This window comes from Triticum dicoccoides, chromosome 3A (genome assembly GCF_002162155.2).
Source record: "Triticum dicoccoides isolate Atlit2015 ecotype Zavitan chromosome 3A, WEW_v2.0, whole genome shotgun sequence".
In the NCBI taxonomy this organism is placed as follows: domain Eukaryota; kingdom Viridiplantae; phylum Streptophyta; class Magnoliopsida; order Poales; family Poaceae; genus Triticum; species Triticum dicoccoides.
The window spans coordinates 654,942,703-654,963,442 of NC_041384.1; the positions used below are offsets into that span (position 1 = coordinate 654,942,703).

At 41.5% G+C, this 20,740-nt stretch overlaps 1 protein-coding gene across 1 annotated transcript; it reads right to left on the reverse strand.

The window, feature by feature from the left end:
- Positions 1–16,253: 16,253 nt before the first annotated feature.
- Positions 16,254–18,438, reverse strand: LOC119272776. The gene is made up of 4 exons (XM_037554173.1): positions 18,250–18,438; positions 17,486–17,741; positions 17,031–17,296; positions 16,254–16,338 (listed from the first exon to the last, which is right to left on the reverse strand). Exons 1-4 carry the CDS (start codon positions 18,396–18,398, stop codon positions 16,254–16,256), a joined length of 756 nt encoding a protein of 251 aa, XP_037410070.1. The 5' UTR covers positions 18,399–18,438.
- Positions 18,439–20,740: the final 2,302 nt, after the last annotated feature.

The following is a 20,740-nucleotide window of genomic DNA, read 5'->3' on the forward strand; positions in this document are numbered from 1 at the left end:
GCCGCCGCCGCCTAGCGCCGCTGCCGCTGCCAAGCCCCGCCCCCCACCGCCGCCAAGCCCCACCGCCCCGCGAGCCGCCGCCCCGCACCCCGCCCCGCCGGAGCCTCTCGCCGGAGGTAGCCACCGTGCCCTGCCGCCGGTTTTTTTATAAAAACCGTTCGGCTTTTTTTCAGAAACCCTAGATCCGTTTTTTTTGGATTCGCCGATTTTTCTCGGTTCTTCTAGTTAGCGGACATTCGTCCGAACGTTCGTTTTAAAGAACGGTTCCTCGCTCGTTAGAAACAACTAACGAACGCTCGTCCGTTAGTCTGTTCGTGAGTTTTCTTTTATCGGATTTATTCCGCGATTTTTCTGATCGTGATTTCTGATCCGATCTTAGTTTCTGTTTATCTTTTCTCTCGTTTAACGGAATGAGGCGATTCAAGCGCTTAGAGTTTCGTCTCGAAACCCTCTTTCCGTTTAACCAACTCAAACAAGTTTTTGCTACTGTAAAATTTGACATAGTTTCAGATTAGTAAATGAAGCTTCTTTCTTTCGCCGTTTGAGTTTCATTGCTCTGTTTGTTTTGATTCTTTTTGCAAACCGAAGTTCTTAATTTGAACTTTCTGGTCAACCTCTCTTATTTGAGTTTTGCTTGTGCATCGTTGCTTGTTACTTATGTATGTTATTGTTTGCTTGCGATAGAATTCCCGGAGTGCGAAGCGTGTTACTACGAGTCTCTAGGATTCGCGAATCGTCAGCAAGGCAAGTAACACTTTGATCATATCCCATTATTACCCAGTTTTTATGCATTAGTTCCAATCCTCAAACATTGCCTGATTAGGATGTCATTAACTTGTGGGTTGGGAAGTAGTTGCTGAGGTAGAACCTATTGCCTTGTTACATTCAAACCCTTGGGAGTTAGTTCTACATATTGCTTATTGCTATGCTATGCTCGTAGACGTGGTTTGGGTTTGAGTGAAATTCATGTCAGATGTGAGATTGTTAATTAATGGTTCAACTTAAGGTGGCAACTTAATCAAACAACTGGGTGGATTGAGGCACCTGGGGAACCCAGTGTTGTCTGTTTTTTTGGAAATCCTGGGGTACCCGTGTGATCTTCCTATGGACCGCCACCCAGGCTCAAAGGGAACTGAGATGATTCATGCTAGAAACTTCCGTGTGCAGCCACAAGCTATTATGGGCTCTAGCATAGTTGAGTAAGTTACATGAAGCTCTTGAAGAGGTAGATCAGCAGGTAGTGGGGTTTGTAGGTTTCGTATGGTCTACCCAGAGTAGAGAGTTAACGTTTCTGAAAGACTGTGTCTCGGTCATCCGTTTCTCAAACACCATGTAGTGCGAGAAATCCAACGGAGGCGATCGAGTCTTGTGGGGAAAAGTGCGCAAACCTCTGCAGAGTGTACAGTCTAATCATGGTTAGCCGTGTCCCCGATTATGGACAATTCTTGAGTATCTAGTACTTGGGTTATCACATGTATCTCACCATGCTTAATTAATACTGTTGTGATGTTAATTCACTTTAATTGGGATTGAGTTGGGGATACCTTCTCAATGATGTTTCAACCACCATGATAGTAAAATTAAAATCTATTCCGTTGTTGTAGGGAAAAATTGGCTTTTCGCAAAACTACAACCATACAGCTTTCCACCAGCCATATATGCATGTAGTGATAACATTATTCTGTTTCTGCTCTACTGTGTTATATTGCCAGCATATTCCATGTGCTGACCTGTTTTCGGGCTGCAACGTATTATGTTGCAGACTTATCAGACGAGGAGTAAGGTTCGTTAGGTCTTTGCCGTGCAGCTCAGCTATGTCGTTGGAGTTGATGGACTCACCTTATCTTCCAAGCCTTCCGCTGTTATCACATTAGATGGCCTTAAGCCATATTATTGTAATAAGTTCTCTTTGGAGACATTCGATGTAATAGTGTGTGATGGCTACTCTGTTATAAATCCTTCGAGTACTGTGTGTGTCAGCATTACCGATCCAGGGATGACACTGAAGCATAGAGACTTGACCATCTGAGGTCAGGTCGCTACAGTGTGTGATGCTAATATTGCCATGATATGGTGAATACTGGCACATGCTAATATTGCCATTATCTACTGAATGGTGCCATGTGTGAACAACTGAAATTGCCATGTGTGTGATGCTAATATTGCCATGATATGATGAATACTGGCACTTGTAGACAATTGAAACTGCCATGATATTGGCATGTGTGTGGTGCTAATATTGCCATGTTGTACTGAAAAGAGAAATGGTTTAACGCTTTCTTTTCACATATATTTGATGGGGGGACAAAAAAAAGCCAGTTCTAACGAGGATGGACCAAAACAATGGAGGGAACCCCTGGTTCTATGGCTCACTACAACTAACACCATGGGGTGTGCAGGATTATGAGGATCTAAACTCAAATGGACCTTTGCTGCCACTCCTGCAGCAATACATGGACAAAGGCACTTGATATGCATAAAAAATACACTAAGAAAATAGTTTGGAAAAGACCTTACGTACGAACGAGAATCTGATTCGCTAGAAATAAAGTGAGGTGGTTTGAACGCATTTTATTTCTAGCGAATCAGATTTCCAATGGCGTACGGGACAAATGAACAAGGAATGCCTGGTGGCAGCACGCAACCAATACAACAACACTAGTTCCCAATAGCGCTATGTGGTGAGCTTGGAATTTTAAAGAAGAATACATATTGTAAGAACGAAAGAAGTAGGTTCGCAGGCAAGAAAACTTATGGTTTTAAGAAAATGCAGGAGCAGAAGATGATGTCGCAGGGAGGACATGGGTGGCAGCAACGCCTACACCATCTTACGCAGGTGAGGGGTCTATAGCAAAACTAACTTGTTATGGTAATGTGAATGTACTTGACATCTTTGTGGAAAAAACTAGAAGTTGTATTACAATGTAGTTCACATAAAAGAGAGAATACAATGAAAGTGCATTAATAGAAGTTGCCATGTGTTGGACATAATACTTGTCGTGTACATAAGTATAAAGTTCAAAGTAACGAGAAAATGTGGGGAAACTTGCCTTCAGTGTTGACGGTGTCCAAAAATGGGTAGTGCTGTAAAATTGCCATGCAAGCGTGTGTGAACTTGCCATGTCCGAAAAGGAAATTATTTAACTCACTTGTAAATGAGGGGGGCATTTGTATAAAAATGGCTGGTTCAACTTACCATGTGTGTTGGAAAAAAACAGAATTGGAAATGACAACCTAATAATCCCCAAGTGCAAGGAATCATCGTAGCAATTTCCAAATGTGGAAGTGATAAGTATGGAGTGTCGAACCCACAAGGAGCTAAAGGTAAGATCAATATTCTCTCAAGCCCTATCTGCCACTGATACGACTCTACATACACCGAACGTTTGCTTCCAAGTAGCAACAAGAAATAAAACTATGATGTGGGTATGAAGAGGATAACTTTGTATGATATAGGAGAGCTAAAATATAAAAGTAGGTGCTATTATCATGAAGTTAGAATATATTACTAAATATTATAAATAGGGAGTCTGGAATAATGGTGGATCGGTGTGCGGAATTGTCCTAGGCAATCGTTAACAAGACCGGTAATCACTATTGCAGTTTCATATGAGGGAGAGGCATAAGCTAACATACTTTCTCTACTTGGATCATATGCACTTATGATTGGAACTCTAGCAAGCATCCGTAACTACTAAAGATCATTAAGGTAAAACCCAACCATAGCATTAAAGCCTCAAGTCCTCTTTATCCCATACGCAACAACCCCCTTACTCGGGTTTGTGTTTCTGTCACTCACGCAACCCACTATATGCAAATCATAAACGTATTGCAACACCCTACAACAGGAACCCCTCACACTTGCGCGACACGGAGGGCACCATAGGACAGCACCAAAGTAAAACATACAACTCATACCAATCTAAATCATAAATCAACCCAAGGACAAAGGATAACTACTCAAAACATCATAGGATGGCAACACATCATTGGATCATAATATGTGGCATAAAGCACCATGTTCAAGTAGGGATTACAGCGGGGTGCGGGAGAGTGGGCCGCATAAAAGAGATGAGGGTGATGATGATGATGGTGATGTTGATGAAGACAATCACAGCGGCGATGATTCCCCTCCCGATGGCACTCCGGCGCCACCGAGAGAGAGGAGGAGAGGTTCTCCCCCTTGTGCTTCCTCCTCCATGGCCTCCCCCTAGATGGGGAGAGGTTCTCCCCCTGGTCCTTGGCCTTCATGGTGATGATGGCCCCACCGATATCCTCCTCCATGCCCTCCGGTGATGATGGCCCCCTCCGGCAGGGTGCCAGAGAGGGCCTAGATTGCTTTTCGGTGGCTACGGAGGCTTCTCGCAGCGGAACTCCCGATCTAGGCTAATTTTCTGAGGTTTCTGTATTTATAGGAATTTTTGGCGTCGGTCCCACGTCAGGGAGGTGCCCGAGGCGTCCATTAGGCAGGGGCCCATGCCTAGGGGGGTGGCCGTGCCCCCCACCCTCGTGGACAGCCCGGGACTCTTCTGGCCCAACTCTTTTACTCCGTGGTCTTCTTTTGGTCCATAAAATATCGTCAAAAATTGGCACGTCAATTGGACTCCGTTTGATATTCCTTTTCTGTAGAACTCAAAAACAAGGAAAAACAGAAACTGGCACTGGGCTCTAGGTTAATAGGTTAGTCCCCAAAACCATATAAAATAGCATATAAATGCATATAAAACATCCAAGGTTTATAATATAATAGCATGAATACTTCATAAATTATAGATACGTTGGAGACGTATCAGCATCCCCAAGCTTAATTCCTGCTCGTCCTCGAGTAGGTAAATGATAAAAGAAATAATTTATGAAGTGTGAATGCTATCAAGTGCATAAGTTTCATCAATGATAGTTCCAATCACTTTTTCTAGCATCATTATATATCATAACAGTAGCTCATTTTCATAAAACTTTTCATGATCAAGTAACAAGCTATTCACATGTTAAAGTATAGATCATAAACTCTCTTGAAACTAACAAACTATATTCTCAGTCATCAAACAATTGCAATTCGTCTTTCTTTCAGGAAGGGTCTATGTCAGAGCTTTGATTTAGCAAACTCCACATACTCAACTATCATTTAGTCTTTCACAATTGCTGACACTCACGTGATATTTATTGGTTCAAAGTTTTAATCAGACACAGAGAAAGATAGAGCCTTATAGTTTTCCCTCCCAACGTTTTACCTCAAGGGTAATGTCAACAACAATAGTTCATGAAAACTTACATCCAGTTGGATATATATATATATATATCAGGATCTTTCCAACACAATGTGCTTGCCAAAGGATAAAATGTAAAAAGGAAAGGTGAAGATCACCATGACTCTTGCATAATGGTAGAAGATAAAAGTAAAAGATAGGCCCTTCGTAGAGGGAAGCAGAGGTTGTCATGCGCTTTTATGGTTGGATGCACAAAATCTTAATGCAAATAGAATGTCACTTTATATTGCCACTTGTGATATGGACCTTTATTATGTAGTCCATCGCTTTTATTTCTTCCACATCACACGATCGTATAAAGCTTATTTTCTCCACATTAATAGATCATACATATTTAGAAGGCAATTTTTATTGCATGCACCGATGACAACTTACTTGAAGGATCTTACTCAATCCATAGGTAGGTATGGTGGACTCTTGATAACCCATAAGTATAGAGGATCGCAACAGTTTTCGAGGGTAAAGTATTCAACTCAAATTTATTGATTCGACACAAGGGGAGCCAAAGAATACTCTCAAGTATTAGCAGCTGAGTTGTCAATTCAACCACACCTGGAAACTTAGTATCTGCAACAAAGTATTTAGTAGCAAAATAATATGATAGTAGTGGTAACGGTAGCAAAAGGTAACAGTAGTAAAAGTAATGTTTTTGGTATTTTGGAGTGATGATAGCAATAGAAACGGGAAAGTAAATAAGCGAAGAACAATATATGGAAAGCTCGTAGGCAATGGATCGGTGATGGAGAATTATGCCGGATGCGGTTCATCATGTAACAGTCATAACCTAGGGTGACACAGAACTAGCTCCAATTCATCAATGTAATGTAGGCATATATTCCGAATATAGTCATACGTGCTTATGGAAAAGAACTTGCATGACATCTTTTGTCCTACCCTCCCGTGGTAGCGGGGTCCTTACGGAAACTAAGGGATATTAAGGCCTCCTTTTAATAGAGTACCGGAACAAAGCATTAACACATAGTGAATACATGAACTCCTCAAACTACGGTCATCATCGGTAAGTATCCCGATTATTGTCACTTCGGGGTTAACGGATCATAACACATAATAGGTGACTATAGACTTGCAAGATAGGATCAAGAACTCTCATATATTGATGAAAACATAATAGGTTCAGATCTGAAATCAAGGCACTTGGGCCCTAGTGACCAGCATTAAGCATAGCAAAGTCATAGCAACATCAATCTCAGAACATAGTGGATACTAGGGATCAAACCCTAACTAAACTAACTCGATTATATGATAGATCCCATCCAACCCATCACCATCCAGCAAGCCTACGATGGAATTACTCACGCACGGCGGTGAGCATCATGAAATTGGTGATGGAGGATGGTTGATGATGACGATGGCGACGGATTCCCCTCTCCAGAGCCCCGAATGGAGGGCTTGGCGGCGGCTCCGTATCGTAAAATGCGATGAATTCTTCTCTTTGATCTTTTTCTCCCGGAAACACAATATATAGAGTTGGAGTTGGAGTCGGAGGAGCTCCAGGGGGCCCACAAGGTAGGGGGGCGCGCCCTAGGGGGGCAGGCGCGCCCCCACCCTCATGGACAGGTGGTGGGCCCCCTGGCCTTCATCTTTTGCAGGTATTTTTTATATTTTCCAAAAAGTTGCTCCGTGAAGTTTCAGGTCATTCCGAGAATGTTTGTTTCTGCACATAAATAACACCATGGTAATTCTGCTGAAAACAGCATCAGTCCGGGTTAGTTCCATTCAAATCATGCAAGTTAGAGTCCAAAACAAGGGCAAAAGTGTTTGGAAAAGTAGATACGACGGAGACGTATCAACTCTCATGGCAAAACTAGTTTAAGGAATGTTTGGAAGCACAAGTAGTATCTCTACTTGATGCAAAGAATTTGGCTAGCATGAGGGTGAAAAGCAAGCTCAACATGTTGGATGATCCAAGACAATATACTTTATTTCGGATATAAGAAAACATAACCCATTACATTGTCTTCCTTGTCCGACATCAACCTTTTAGCATGTCACATTTTAATGAGTGCTCACAATTACAAAAGATGTCCAAGATATTATATTTATATGTGAAATCTCTCTTCCTTCAATATTCTTTCATGAATTGTTCAAGTGACCAATTCTACGTTTGCTAACTTTCAATAAGTTTACTGCCTATACTTATTCTATGTGAAGTCATTACTCCCCATGGTATAAGCATATGAAACATATATAAATTCAGATTTATGATGTTCAATTATTCAACCATTTACTCATAGGATATACGTGAAGCACGTGAGTAACTGACAAACTACTCCAAAAGATAATAGTGAAGGACACTGAGTAGTCAAATAATTAACTAGCCATGGGAGGATTATTTTTCATTTAATATTTCAGATCCAACGATTTTATTCAAATGGCAAGTAAAATTGAAAATACGCTCCAAGCAAAACACATATCATGTGACGAATAAAAATATAGCTCTGAGTAAGGTATACCGATAGTTTTGAAGACGAAAGAGGGGATGCCTTCCGGGGCATCCCCAAGCTTAGGTGCTTGAGTCTTCCTTGAATATTACCTTGGGGTGCCTTGGGCATCCCCAAGCTTAGGTTCTTTCCACTCCTTATTCTCCTCATATCGATATCTCACCCAAAGCTTGAAAACTTCAATCACACAAAACTTAACGGAACTTCGTGAGATAGGTTAGTATGATAAAGAGTAAACCATTCACCTTGGTACTGTCAAAGACAAAGATCATAATTGTTCTCACACAATGCCTACTGTACCATATCATTTCTACAATTTATATTGAGAAATATAAGTCATAGAAACTAGAAAACAAGCAAACTATGCAATGAAAACAGAATCTGTGAGAAACAGAACAGTCTGTAATGATCTGAACACTAACAATACCTATGCTACTAAAAAGTTATGAAATAAATTGGTGGACGTGATGAATTTGTCTATTAATCTTCTTCAAAAATAATCAACCTAATCACACTCTCCAATAAAAAATGGCAGCAAATCTCGTGAGCGCAAAGTTTCTGTTTTTTTACAGCAAGATCACATTAACTTTCACCCAAGTCTTCCCAAAGGTCTTACTTGGCACTTTATTGAAACAAAAGCTATAAAACATGATTAATACAGTAGCTTAATCATGAGAACACACAAAAACATTAAGGTTAAATATTGGGTTGTCTCCCAACAAGCGCTTTTCTTTAATGCCTTTTAGCTAGGCATGATGATTTCAATGATGCTCACATAAAAGATAAGAATTTAAACATAAAGAGAGCATCTTGAAGAATATGACTAAAAAATTTAAACCTAACCCACGTCCTATGCCTAGGGATTTTGTGAGTACACAACTTATGGGAACAAGAATCAACTAGCATAGGAAGGAAAAACAAGGATAACTTCAAACCTTTAAGCACATAGAGAGGAAACTTCATATTATTGCAACTCCTACAAGCATATATTCCTCCATCATAATAATTTTAAGTAGCACCATGAATTAATTCAACAAAATAACCATCACATAAAGCATTCTTTTCATGAGCTACAAGCATAGACATTTTCTACTCTTCACATAAGCAAAATTCTTCTCATTCGGAATACCGGGATCACTGGTTCCTAGAGTTGACACTCTTCCAAACCCGCTTTAGATGATAGTATTACTCATACTCCAAAAGATATAAGTGAAGTTCATGGAGCATTCTACAATTAATATAAACTAACCAATGTCCAAGCTCAAAATGTATAAGTGAAGCACACGAAGCATTCTACAAAACCATACTCAAAAGATTTAAGTGAAGCACAAAGAGAAATTCTATAAGATCATACTTAAAAGATATAAGTGAAGCACATGAAGTATTCTATAAATTGATGAAGGGACATCTCATACTAGCATGGTTCTTAAAGAAAAATAAAAACACAAAGGACACAAATCATGTGAACAAAACAAAAACCGAGGTGTACCAATAATTGTTGAAGAAGAAAGATGGGATGCCAACCGGGGCATCCCCAAGCTTAGATGATTGAGTATCCTTAGAATATTTACTTGGGGTTCCCTGGGCATCCCCAAGATTGAGCTCTTGCCTCTCTTTATTCTTCTCATATTGATAGCTCCTCGATCTTCGAACACTTCATCCACACAAAACTTTAACAAAAACTTTGTGAGATCCGTTAGTATAATAAAGCAAATCACTACCTTTAGGTACTATTGTGAACTCATTCTAAATTCATATTGGTGTAATATCTACTGTATTCAAACTCATCCATGGTTCATTCCCTCCGATACTACTCATAGATTCATCAAAATAAGCAAACAACACATAGAAAACAAAACATGTCTAAAACAGGACAATCTGTAGTAATTTGGAAGTTAAGTAAACTTCTGTGACTCCAATAATTATGAAATAAATTTGAAAATTTGAGAAATTTATACATAAGTAATGTGCAAAATGTTTCAGACCCATTTGACTTTCCAGTAAAAAATGTAAAATCACGCGCTACAGCCAAAGTTTCTGTTTTTGTTCTGCACATAGTAAACAAGCAATCTAATCATCCTAAAACCAAAGCTTGGCACATTATTTTTATAATACAATGGATATATACAAGGGGATAATTATTTACAGAGAAACTTCCATGAAAAATTCTACATTGTTTCCGTGAGCATGAACACAAGTGCTCAAGGTCGACCCTCCCTTCTTCAATGCATAACTTTCCAATCACTTCTCTTTTTGAAAAACTTTTTAGGCATGAGAGGCAAGTAATAAATTTTTTGTATGTTTCACCCACGACTAAACATAAAAAAAAGGAAAAACAAAATCTACTTAGTGAAGAAAGCAAACAAGCACACACAAGAATATCAACCCCATGCTATTGCTCCTCGGCAACGGTGCTAGAAAACAGCTTGATAATCCCCAAGTGCAAGGAATCATCGTAGCAATTTCCAAAGGTGGAAGTGATAAGTATGGAGTGTCGAACCCACAAGGAGCTAAAGGTAAGATCAATATTCTCTCAAGCCCTATCTTCCACTGATACGACTCTACGTACACCAAAAGTTTGCTTCCAACTAGCAACGAGAAATAAAACTATGTTGTGGGTATGAAGAGGATAACTTTGTATGATATCGGAGAGCTAAAATATAAAAGTAGGTGCTGTTATCATGAAGTTAGAATATATTACTAAATATTATAAATAGCGAGTGTGGAATAATGGTGGATCGGTGTGCGGAATTGTCCTAGGCAATTGTTAACTAGACCGGTAATCACTATTGCAGTTTCATATGAGGGAGATGCATAAGCTAACATACTTTATCTACTTGGATCATATGCACTTATGATTGGAACTCTAGCAAGCATCCGCAACTACTAAATATCATTAAGTTAAAACCCAACAATAGCATTAAAGCATCAAGTCCTCTTTATCCCATATGCGACAACCCCCTTACTCGGGTTTGTGTTTCAGTCATTCACGCAACCCACTATAAGCGAATCATAAACGTATTGCAACACCCTACAGCGGGAACCCCTCACGCTTGCGCGACACGGAGGGCACCATAGGACAACACCAAAGTAAAACATACAACTCATACCAATCTAGACCATAAATCAACCCAAAGACAAAGGATAACTACCCAAAACATCATAGGATGGCAACACATCATTGGATGATAATATGTGGCATAAATCACCATGTTCAAGTAGGGATTACAACGGGGTGCGGGAGAGTGGACCGCGTAAAAGAGATGAGGGTGATGATGATGATGGTGATGTTGATGAAGACGATCACCGCGGCGATGATTCCCCTCCCGATGGCACTCCGGTGCCACCGAGAGAGAGGAGGAGAGGTTCTCCCCCTTGTGCTTCCTCCTCCATGGCCTCCCCATAGATGGGGAGAGGTTCTCCCTCTGGTCCTTGGCCTTCATGGTGATGATGGCCCCTCCGGGATCCTCCTCCATGCCCTCCGGTGATGATGGCCCCCTCCGGCAGGGTGCCAGAGAGGTCCTAGATTGGTTTTCGGTGGCTACGGAGGCTTCTGGCGGAGGAACTCCCGATCTAGGTTAATTTTCCGAGGTTTCTGCATTTATAGGAATTTTTGGCGCCGGTCTCACGTCAAGGAGGTGCCCGAGGCGTCCATGAGCCAGGGGCCCATGCCCAGGGGGTGGGCGCGCCCCCCACCCTCGTGGACAGCCCAGGACACTTCTGGCCCAACTCTTTTACTCCGGGGTCTTCTTTTGGTCCATAAAAAATCATCAAAAATTGGCACGTCAATTGGATTCCGTTTGATATTCCTTTTCTATAAAACTCAAAAACAAGGAAAAAACAGAAACTGGCACTGGGCTCTAGGTTAATAGGTTAGCCCCCAAAACCATATAAAATAGCATATAAATGCATATAAAACATCCAAGGTTGATAATATAATAGCATGAATACTTCATAAATTATAGATACGTTGGAGACGTATCACAACCACATGTATATAAAAGTCGCCATTAACGAAGGTCGATAAAAATTGCCATGTTATGGGGTTTTAGTGAGGTTGTTGCATCGTCGATCACATGAATAACCGCATTTGGAGTTAAAAAAGTAAGGGAAACACAAAAATGGGGTGTGCGTGTGGGAGGGGTGTGTGGAGAGAAACTTGCCATGTGTGTGTGAAACAAAGGTTGTCAGAACCGTGTCAATGAAATTGGAGTGTCAAAAATATCATGTAAGTTGTCATGTTTGAACATTTGAAATTGCCAAATGAAATTGAGAAAACACAACCGGTGTTGCAGCAAAAAAATGATGCATCAGTGGAACGACTACCATTTCGTCAATACTACAAGTTGCCACGTGTACTGAAAAAAAATGTTTGACACAAATGTGAATTACATACTTGCAAATTGCAGGGACTGGTACTTCACACCAAGGGGCAGCGACTGCCATGACTACTTCACATTTACACAGACAACAGACCTATCAGTCAAGCAAACAGGACCGGTTGTTACCAGCATGGTAGGCACGTCAAGTGCGACTGGATATGACACTGTTGAGACGGAAGTAAGCAACCAAGGATCTGATGATGGAAACTCGGATATAGAGATACGGGACGAACCTGATGGTGAAGATCAACAAGAGCAGCTTGAGGACGAGATGTAGTCCGCAATGGCGCCGCCAGTAGCACCGTACGAGCGGATGAAATTTGCTACATTTGAAGATGCAAGGGAGTACTATCAGCATTATGCAAAATACAACGGTTTTGCTATATACACAGATCATCGAAGAACGCTTAAGAAAACTGGAGAGTACAACCGGGCAGGGATGAGGTGTCACAAGTCTAGGAGGAACAAACCAAAAAAGGAAGGTGATGGTCCAGCAGTCCCGAAACGCAGACGAGATGTTATGGTGAGAACAAACTGGCCTGTCCGAATGAAGCTGAACGTGGAAGGGGCTTGGTGGGTGGTAACAAAATATGTTGGACACCACAACCATGACATGATAAAGACATTTGGCCTTGTGAAGTTTCTGAGCGCTCACCATGGGTTCACCCCGCAAGAGGAACAGTTCGTGAACTTGCTGCATGACTGCAACCTCCAGCCTGGGAGAATGGTGCACATCCTCTCAATGATTCATAGCAAAAGCGGCAAGCTAAGCAGCCTGCCATACATGCCTTCACATGTGGTAAACCTGGTAGCAAAGTATCGCAGGGAAAGTCAACTATCAGACATGGACAACACAATTGCATACTTCATGCAGAGGGAGAAAGACGATCCTGACTTCTTCTACATAATAAAACTGGATGATGAGGACCGCGTTGTGAACATGTACTTGATAGATGGTGCAGCACGCAGGGCTTACAAGCACTTTTGCGAATGTGTGTCGTTCGATGCAACGTATCTAACAAACATGTACAAGATGCCATGTTGTTCGTTCATTGGCATAAACAACCACAACCAGTCACTGCAGTTCGGATGCGGTTTTGTTCGCAACGAGGATACGGGCAGCTATGTTTGGCTGTTCAAAACATTTCTGAAATGCATGGGCGGCCTCGCGCCAATGAACATGATGACGGACCAGGATTTCGGGATGCGTGGAGACATTGAGGAAGTGTTCTCAACAACCATACACAGACACTATAGGTGGCATGTCATAAAAAGGGCAGAAGAGACATTAGGCCCTTCTTTGCTGACAGGACGGAACTCCACAAAGCATTTGAATTATGTGTGGACCACACCTTAACCCCAGAAGAATTCGAAACGAGTTGGAAGGCAATGATAGAAAAGTACCAAGTCCAAGACAATGATACACTACAAAATCTTTGGAATAGGAGAATATTCTGGGTGCTAGCTTATTTTATGCAGTGTTTCTACCCCTTCCTGCAGACTACACAACGCAGTGAGGGATTTAACGCTGTTATAAGAAGGTATGTGAACCCTAGCAATTCAATTCTCAGATTTGTCCAGCAGTATAGCGCAATACAATAAAAAATTCTAGGAGCGGAGCTACAATAGTTAGATAACACAACACTCAAAGACCCCCAACTATACTCATGCAATCCATGGTAGAGACAAATGATGAGAACATACACACGGCAAATTTTCTACAGGTTAGTGTCTCTCTTGTAAAGCGTACGTGAAATCACTGATATAGGTAAGCATGTAGAATATTCTTACCATGCATACAAACAGAAAATTAACATTGGCATGCATGTGCTAAGTGGCCTTGCCATTCAATTTGTACTTCCCTTGGAAAATGAATGCATCATTCTGAAAAATTCAAAAAACGGTTGACACACGAATTTTGCCATGCATATGATAATGTGGTTGTCGTGCACGTGCCAACATGTTTTTTTGCCAAATAGTGACTACCGATGTCGCAAGCTGCTAATCTATGGAGAAATGTAATGCAAATGCAGAATGAACTTGCCATGCATGTGACACTGATGTTGCCATGAAAAATGAGTTGGAAAAGATGGCTTGCATGAGTCAGAGTGAACTTGCCATGTGAGCGCATTGAAGTTGCCATGCACGTGGCAATGAACTTGCCAGGCATAAGGTAAATGAACTTGCCATGCATAAATCAATGATCTTACCAGTCATGTGGACTAAAAAAATGCCGTGCATTTGCGAAAGAATAAAATGTTGTCATGTATATACTACTGAAAATTGCCATGTAGTAGTAGCTAACTAAAGGTATTTCCTTGTAGGTTTCAGCATGAGCTAAGGCTGTGCAGCGGGTACACTATGCTTAGAATTGATGAGTACAATTATAAAGTTTGTACGCTGTGAGACCTGTTCGACTCAAAAAATGAGGACCCGGACAAGGGAAGAAACTACATGGTGACAACAGACATATCAAATGGTGTGTACTACTGTCAATGTTGCAAGTTTGAAAGAGACGGGATGCTCTGCTGCCACATACTAAGGGTCATGGACTTCAGTGCTGTGAAGAAGGTGCCAGCTAGGTACATACTGGAGCGCTGGACTTGGAATGCTGATGAAGCACTTTGCCCCCATGGCGCCAAGGAAGTGATCGCGGTGCATGAAGATGGTCCCAACACAAGTATGGACACAGTGAGGCATATGGTAATGACAAGAAGATTTGCCCACATAGCAGATGATGCATGCAAGCATGAAGAAATGAGCAGGGCCGTAGAAAGGCACACAAAAGCATTAGAGAGGGAACTAGAGTCAATCAAGAAGAGGATGGCCGAGGAAGCTCTACATCGATTCCCAAAAAAGTCCAAAACTGCTACAACTACATCAACAGGGCCGCCAACTGATAACTTCGAGGTGGGCTCTGGCGCATCAAACATGTACACACACGTCCAGAACCCTCCCAGGACACTCACAAAAGGGCGACCGAAGCAGATTAGGTTCAAGGCAGCGCTTGAGATCTAAGGCAAGCACAAGAAGGGTACGAAGTAATCAGTTTCGGAAAGATTAGTGTGCAAGGATGTGCATGCGAAACAATGTGAATCATGGGGAATTTGAATGATGGTGCGCACTAAGATGAATTCTGTGATGGAGAAATGATAAACTTGCCATGCCTATAAAACTGAATATTGCCAGTATGTGACACAAAACTAGCTTGACAACACGCAAGCGGCAGAGTGTTTCTTTTTGTATGGGAAAAACATTTTAATATGTAACAAACATTGGATGTGGAATGACCAGTTCATGGTGTTGCTTTTTGTTTAGAATATTAGACATTAGTTGGAATTATTGAACATGGTTTTAAGAAAGTTGCCACCGTCTTGCATGAGAAATTGTATGTTGTTTTATGGCAATTTTGTGATAGAAAAAACAAAAAAAGGAAAGAAGTTGCCAACCCATGTGAACTGAAGTTTCCATCCCCTATTAACTGAAGTTGCCATCCCCTATGAACTGAAGTTGCCAACCCCTACGTACTAAAGTTAACATGTACAAAAGTTCGATACGAAATGCTCAAAATCCAAACGTTCGGGAGTTGTCGGATTCATGTAGAATTGTTGCACATGTGGTTTCGAAAAAGTTGCCACTATTTTGCATGAAAATGTATATTGTTTGAAAAAAATACAAACTTCAGGAAATGGTAAAAATTGAAAGAAGGTTGTTCAAACAGAATATATGTGGAAAGGTAACAAACAAAGGAGGGCTGCACCAGGGGGTTGGGATAGTAGAAAATGCGTTACGGTTTAACGAGCAAAAAGAGTGACAACATTTGACATTAAAAAGTTTGTATGTTGGAAACTACAAATATGTTAGGGTCTTGACACGCACCATAAAGTCGCTATAGAAGACACACACGTAAAGGTACGGAAAAAAGCGTAAAAGTCGGGGTGATTTAGGTAGAAGTACCTTACAGTCATCCGAACAAACAAAATGTAAGTACTAAAAAAAAGCGGAAAAGCTTGGTTCATGACGTATTCAGCGGTATCTCTTCATAGCATTTTTGACAGCGCCCTCGACCCAATCTTTGCGCCATCCCACTTGTTGAAGTCAACGTTTGTCACCCAGTTCTACAGGTGGATTTTCCTCAACTCTTATACTATTTCCTTGTTGAGTGTTGGTAACTTCCTTCCTTTCCATTTAGCAAGGTACTTGAGTAGGTAGATGCCACAGTCACGACTGATTTGAACAATAAGGAACAAAATGTTAAAGAAAAAGGCGTTATCTTTTTCATCATTCTGAAAAATAAAAAAACTGATGTATAGTGTAGTTTTCATGTAATTGTGATTGGAAAAATGCATGGGGGTGGTGACTTGAGTAGGAGGTGTGGGAAGATGTGTGGTAGACAACATGAAGTTTCCATAGGAAAACCAGATGAATTGCCTTGTGGTAGACAGTAAAGTTTCCATTGTATATCATGAGTAAGTTGCCATGGCAAAAGTGAATGGCAGACAAAAGCTAAGACATTTTATGTAGAAGGTACACCAATGTGGAATTGAAGAGAACATAGAATTAAAAATAGTGTACACAAGCATGGTAGAAGTGGTGAAAAAACAGGTGTGTGTGTGTGTGTGCGCGCATGCGCGTGTTTGAGTACAACAAGAAGTTGCCATGTTGTAACCAGTAAAGTTGCCGTTGTAGAACGTTATGAAGTTGCCATGGCAAAAGTGAACGACAGAGAAAAAGATAAAATAGCAGCTTCCAAGGTAGTAGGAAAAAAAGCTAGAAGATACCCAAAGTTTCTGAAATTTAATGTGTACACCATCAGGATAGACATATCGGTTACAGTCTAGTGGACTGAGGAGCCTGAATGACAATTGGCAAGAAGGGGATAAAAAATTGGTGTGAAAAAGAAAGAAAGAAACGCTTACGTTGTCCCCTTCTTCCCCGTCTTGACGTACTCAATAGGAAAATCATTGATCTGCACCTTACAACTCTCGTAGTGACGCAACCAGGTCTGCTTCAAGTTTTCAATGAAGAACTCTACATGCGAGCGAAGAGTCTCGTCATCTCCCCAACGGAGATAGTCAAGGACATAAAATCGTTGTATCCTCAGGTTGATGCACACGGTGTAGTAATGCCCACATTTGTCCACCGGGTAATCGGGAGTGAGTTCTTGGTACATGGTAAACATCACCTGCACATTTTCAGAAAAGAAAAGAAAAAGTAAATAGGGTATGAGTAAGTTGAAACAAGTTGTTGAAAAAAGATGAAGACATGGTAAATGCAAGTGAACATTGCATAATTTTTTTAAAAAAGTATTGACCAGTGCATACGATATACCAGAGTACTAGTAAAAAATGTGAAAAGGGGGGCAGGGTCGTACAAATTTCTTCAATGTGAGCTTCGAGTCACCATGCTGAGCAAAAGCTTTGCGGACTTCACGGTGAGAGAAATCTCCCTCCCAGATTCTCCTGGTAATGGTTGGGGACATGATAATATTGTCGCAGTGGATGTCAACTTTTTCTTTTATGAAATCAATACCAGCAACAACATTCCGGGACAGTCTACCATTGGGCATGAGTGACTTAGCAAGATCACCTAGGTCAACGTATGCCGAAGAGCTTTGGATAATTTTTGTTCTGTCCAAATAGGAGCTGGAATGAATAAGAAATCAAGAAAGTAATGAATCGGACATGAACATTAAAGTAGACAACTATTTTTCTTTTTAATTGAGTCGTCGTATGGTTGGCAGTAAGAAATGCCGCATAGAGCCAGAAGAAAAAGAACATGCCATGTTATTGTTAGAGAAATTGTCATGGCATAGTTTGGGAGGAATAGAATGTTGGTGAAAAAATTGTTCAACTTGCCATCGAAAGGATTGAAGATTTGCCCGTGTGTGGGGCAAGTTTAGTTTGCCCGAACGGGTTTAGATGGCAAGTTTAGTTTGCGTGAGATGAAGGAAACATGGCAATTTTCCGACAAAGAAACAAAGAAGGAGAAAGTTTCCATCCCCTATGAACCAAAATTGCCATCCCCTATGAACCAAAGTTGCCATCCCCTATGAACTTTCAGGAGTTATTGGATTCCAAAATGAAATGTGCAATGATAAGAATTTGGAAGAAAGACAAATTTGTGAAAAGTAATTACTCTTTGATGGCATCCATGTTTTTGCCACTGCTCCGTGCATTGCCAAAACACCTTATGATGTCATAAAATGCTTGCTGCTGCTTTGTAGCCTTTATTGGAGGATCAACATCGTCAGCATTAGGGGCCTGCACGACCCTAGCCTGTCGCATGGAACCTAGGGTGGCACTATTGTGCACGTCCTCAAAGGGAGGGCTTTGTGCTACACCAGAGCTGGAGGTAACTTCTGCCTGATTTTTTCTACTTATCAACATCCTCATCCATGTTGAAGTCTGTTTTGTGCAAGGGTGACGATATGTCATCAGTGGATCCTTCAAAAAAAGAAAAGGGAAAAGAAGCATAAGATATATGGAGTTAAAAATGAGCAAATGAACAAATTACTTGCCAAGTATGTAAAACAGAAATTGATGTATGCATTTGCTGGTATACAAAAAGTTTTGTAAAAATGAAATGAGGAAGTTGCCATGCTTGCAGAATAAAAAATGGCACATATGGGGTGGTAAGAAAGATGTCGACATCTCTTTTAAAAAATGGAAAAACAAAATGTTGAAAATGCATAATACTTTATGCGGGTACGAAACAATGAGAAACCTAAAAATCTTACTTTCAACAATGGGCTCAGCAAATTTCATAGCTTTCTTGCCACCGACATTGGGTTGTGCCATCATTGGGACGGGTGCTGCCGGGAAAGCATAAGAGACAAGAACAGCGTCGACTGCCTCGTTGCGTTGGCTTAGGTCAAGTCCAAGACTGCAGGGTGGTGGCGTGAAAGCTAGAGGATGCCTCGCAATGGGAACATTCTGCTTATCAATGACATCAACTGATGCTGCCAACAGAGACAAATCAACGAACATTTCAGTGTCATCTGCTCCAGCTGCTTTAGGTCTCCCGAGACGGTGGGGCGTGGTGTTAGCAATGTCGATAACAACCTTGTTGCCCGATCCTTTCCCAGGATGCTCAATTGTTGGTGTGTAAGGGACACCCATGTCCAATGGGACACGCGTGTGCTTCAAACTTGGTGTATGTTTGACTTTGGCCACTCCAGAAGCACTCGGTTGCTGAAAATTTGCATCAGCATTACCTTTCGTTTGAACGGTATTAGCGGGGTTGCTATGTACAACAGGTGGGAACAACGTTGTAGCAGATACATACGTAGGACCATCGTCTTTCACGTGCTGCTCATGCACAATTCCTCCAGCTGAAATTTTCTGGGGACTCTTCCTTGAACCGACAACAGTTTGCACAAATTTCCATGGGGCAACATTTGGTGCTGTTTTCAGCACAACATTTGTGACGACGGGTGCATCATGAGGGCCCGCCTGATCTGGTTGATGCGTGACAACAGGCACGGTGTTTTGCGCAACAACTGCTCGAATAACAGGTGTGCCAGCTTCAGTAGAAGGGTGAGCTCAGTCAGACCTTTTGGCAGATAGGTTTGCCCCTAACGGATTGGAGTGAGGAACCGGTTGAGCCGTTGGTGCATCAATGTGTGAAGATTTATTTGCCTCGTCATCAGACCCTTTTGCAAATGCACCTCGGTTGGTGCACAAAATAGAAGCGGAAGAGGGCACAAAGGTAGCCGGTGCAGCCGAGCTAGTAGGAGCATCACCCATGTTAGATGCCTTATCAGTCGCAGCATTCTCAGACACGGGGAGCTGCATGCGCGCTCGATACGGAGGGGCAAAAACCTTGGATTTAGCCGAAGCAGTAGCCTTCTTTGCTTGACACTTTTTCCTGCATGTGTACAAAAGTTGTGAGTGAAAATAAAAAAGGAATGTAGTCATGCAAAAGGAAACTGCCATTGATGGCGTAAGCAGGTGGTTGTCAAGCGTGTTTGGCGTTGAAAAAGTGGCAGAAAAAATAGTTCGTCATGCGTGTGTGAGGAGGTTGACACATAGGTGGCACTGTTCTTGTCGTGGGTGTGTGAAGGTGTTGGCATGTAGGGTGGCACTGTTCATCATACATGTGAAAGGTGTTGCCATGTAGGGTGACACATGTCTTGGAACGCATGTTTGACAGCAATGCCATACATTGTATGATGATGATGTTGTCGTGTGGGCGGCAGTGTTCTTGCCATGTGTCTATGCTGATATTGCCGTACCATGCCATACATCAGTGGAACTTCCCTTACCACCCATGTATGCAAATCATGGCTTGCATATGCGATGAGGTGGAGTGCCTATGAAATTTGAATTTTCCATGTGTGCACAATGATGTTGCCATGTATGTGCAATGATATTTGCCATGTATGTGTGAACTGAACTTGCCACACATCTGTATGGTGTTAATGACGTGCATGGGTGACGTACTTGCGAATGAATGTGCAAAAGAACTTGCCATTATTGTGGGAATGGTGAAGGAATGCATATGGCATATGTTGATGCCATAGTATGCAGATTAGTTTGCCATGTGCAACTAAGAAAGCAATGACGCACTAAGAAAGCAAGAACATCGTTGATTTGTGGAAAAATTGACATGACATGAATGCATGGGT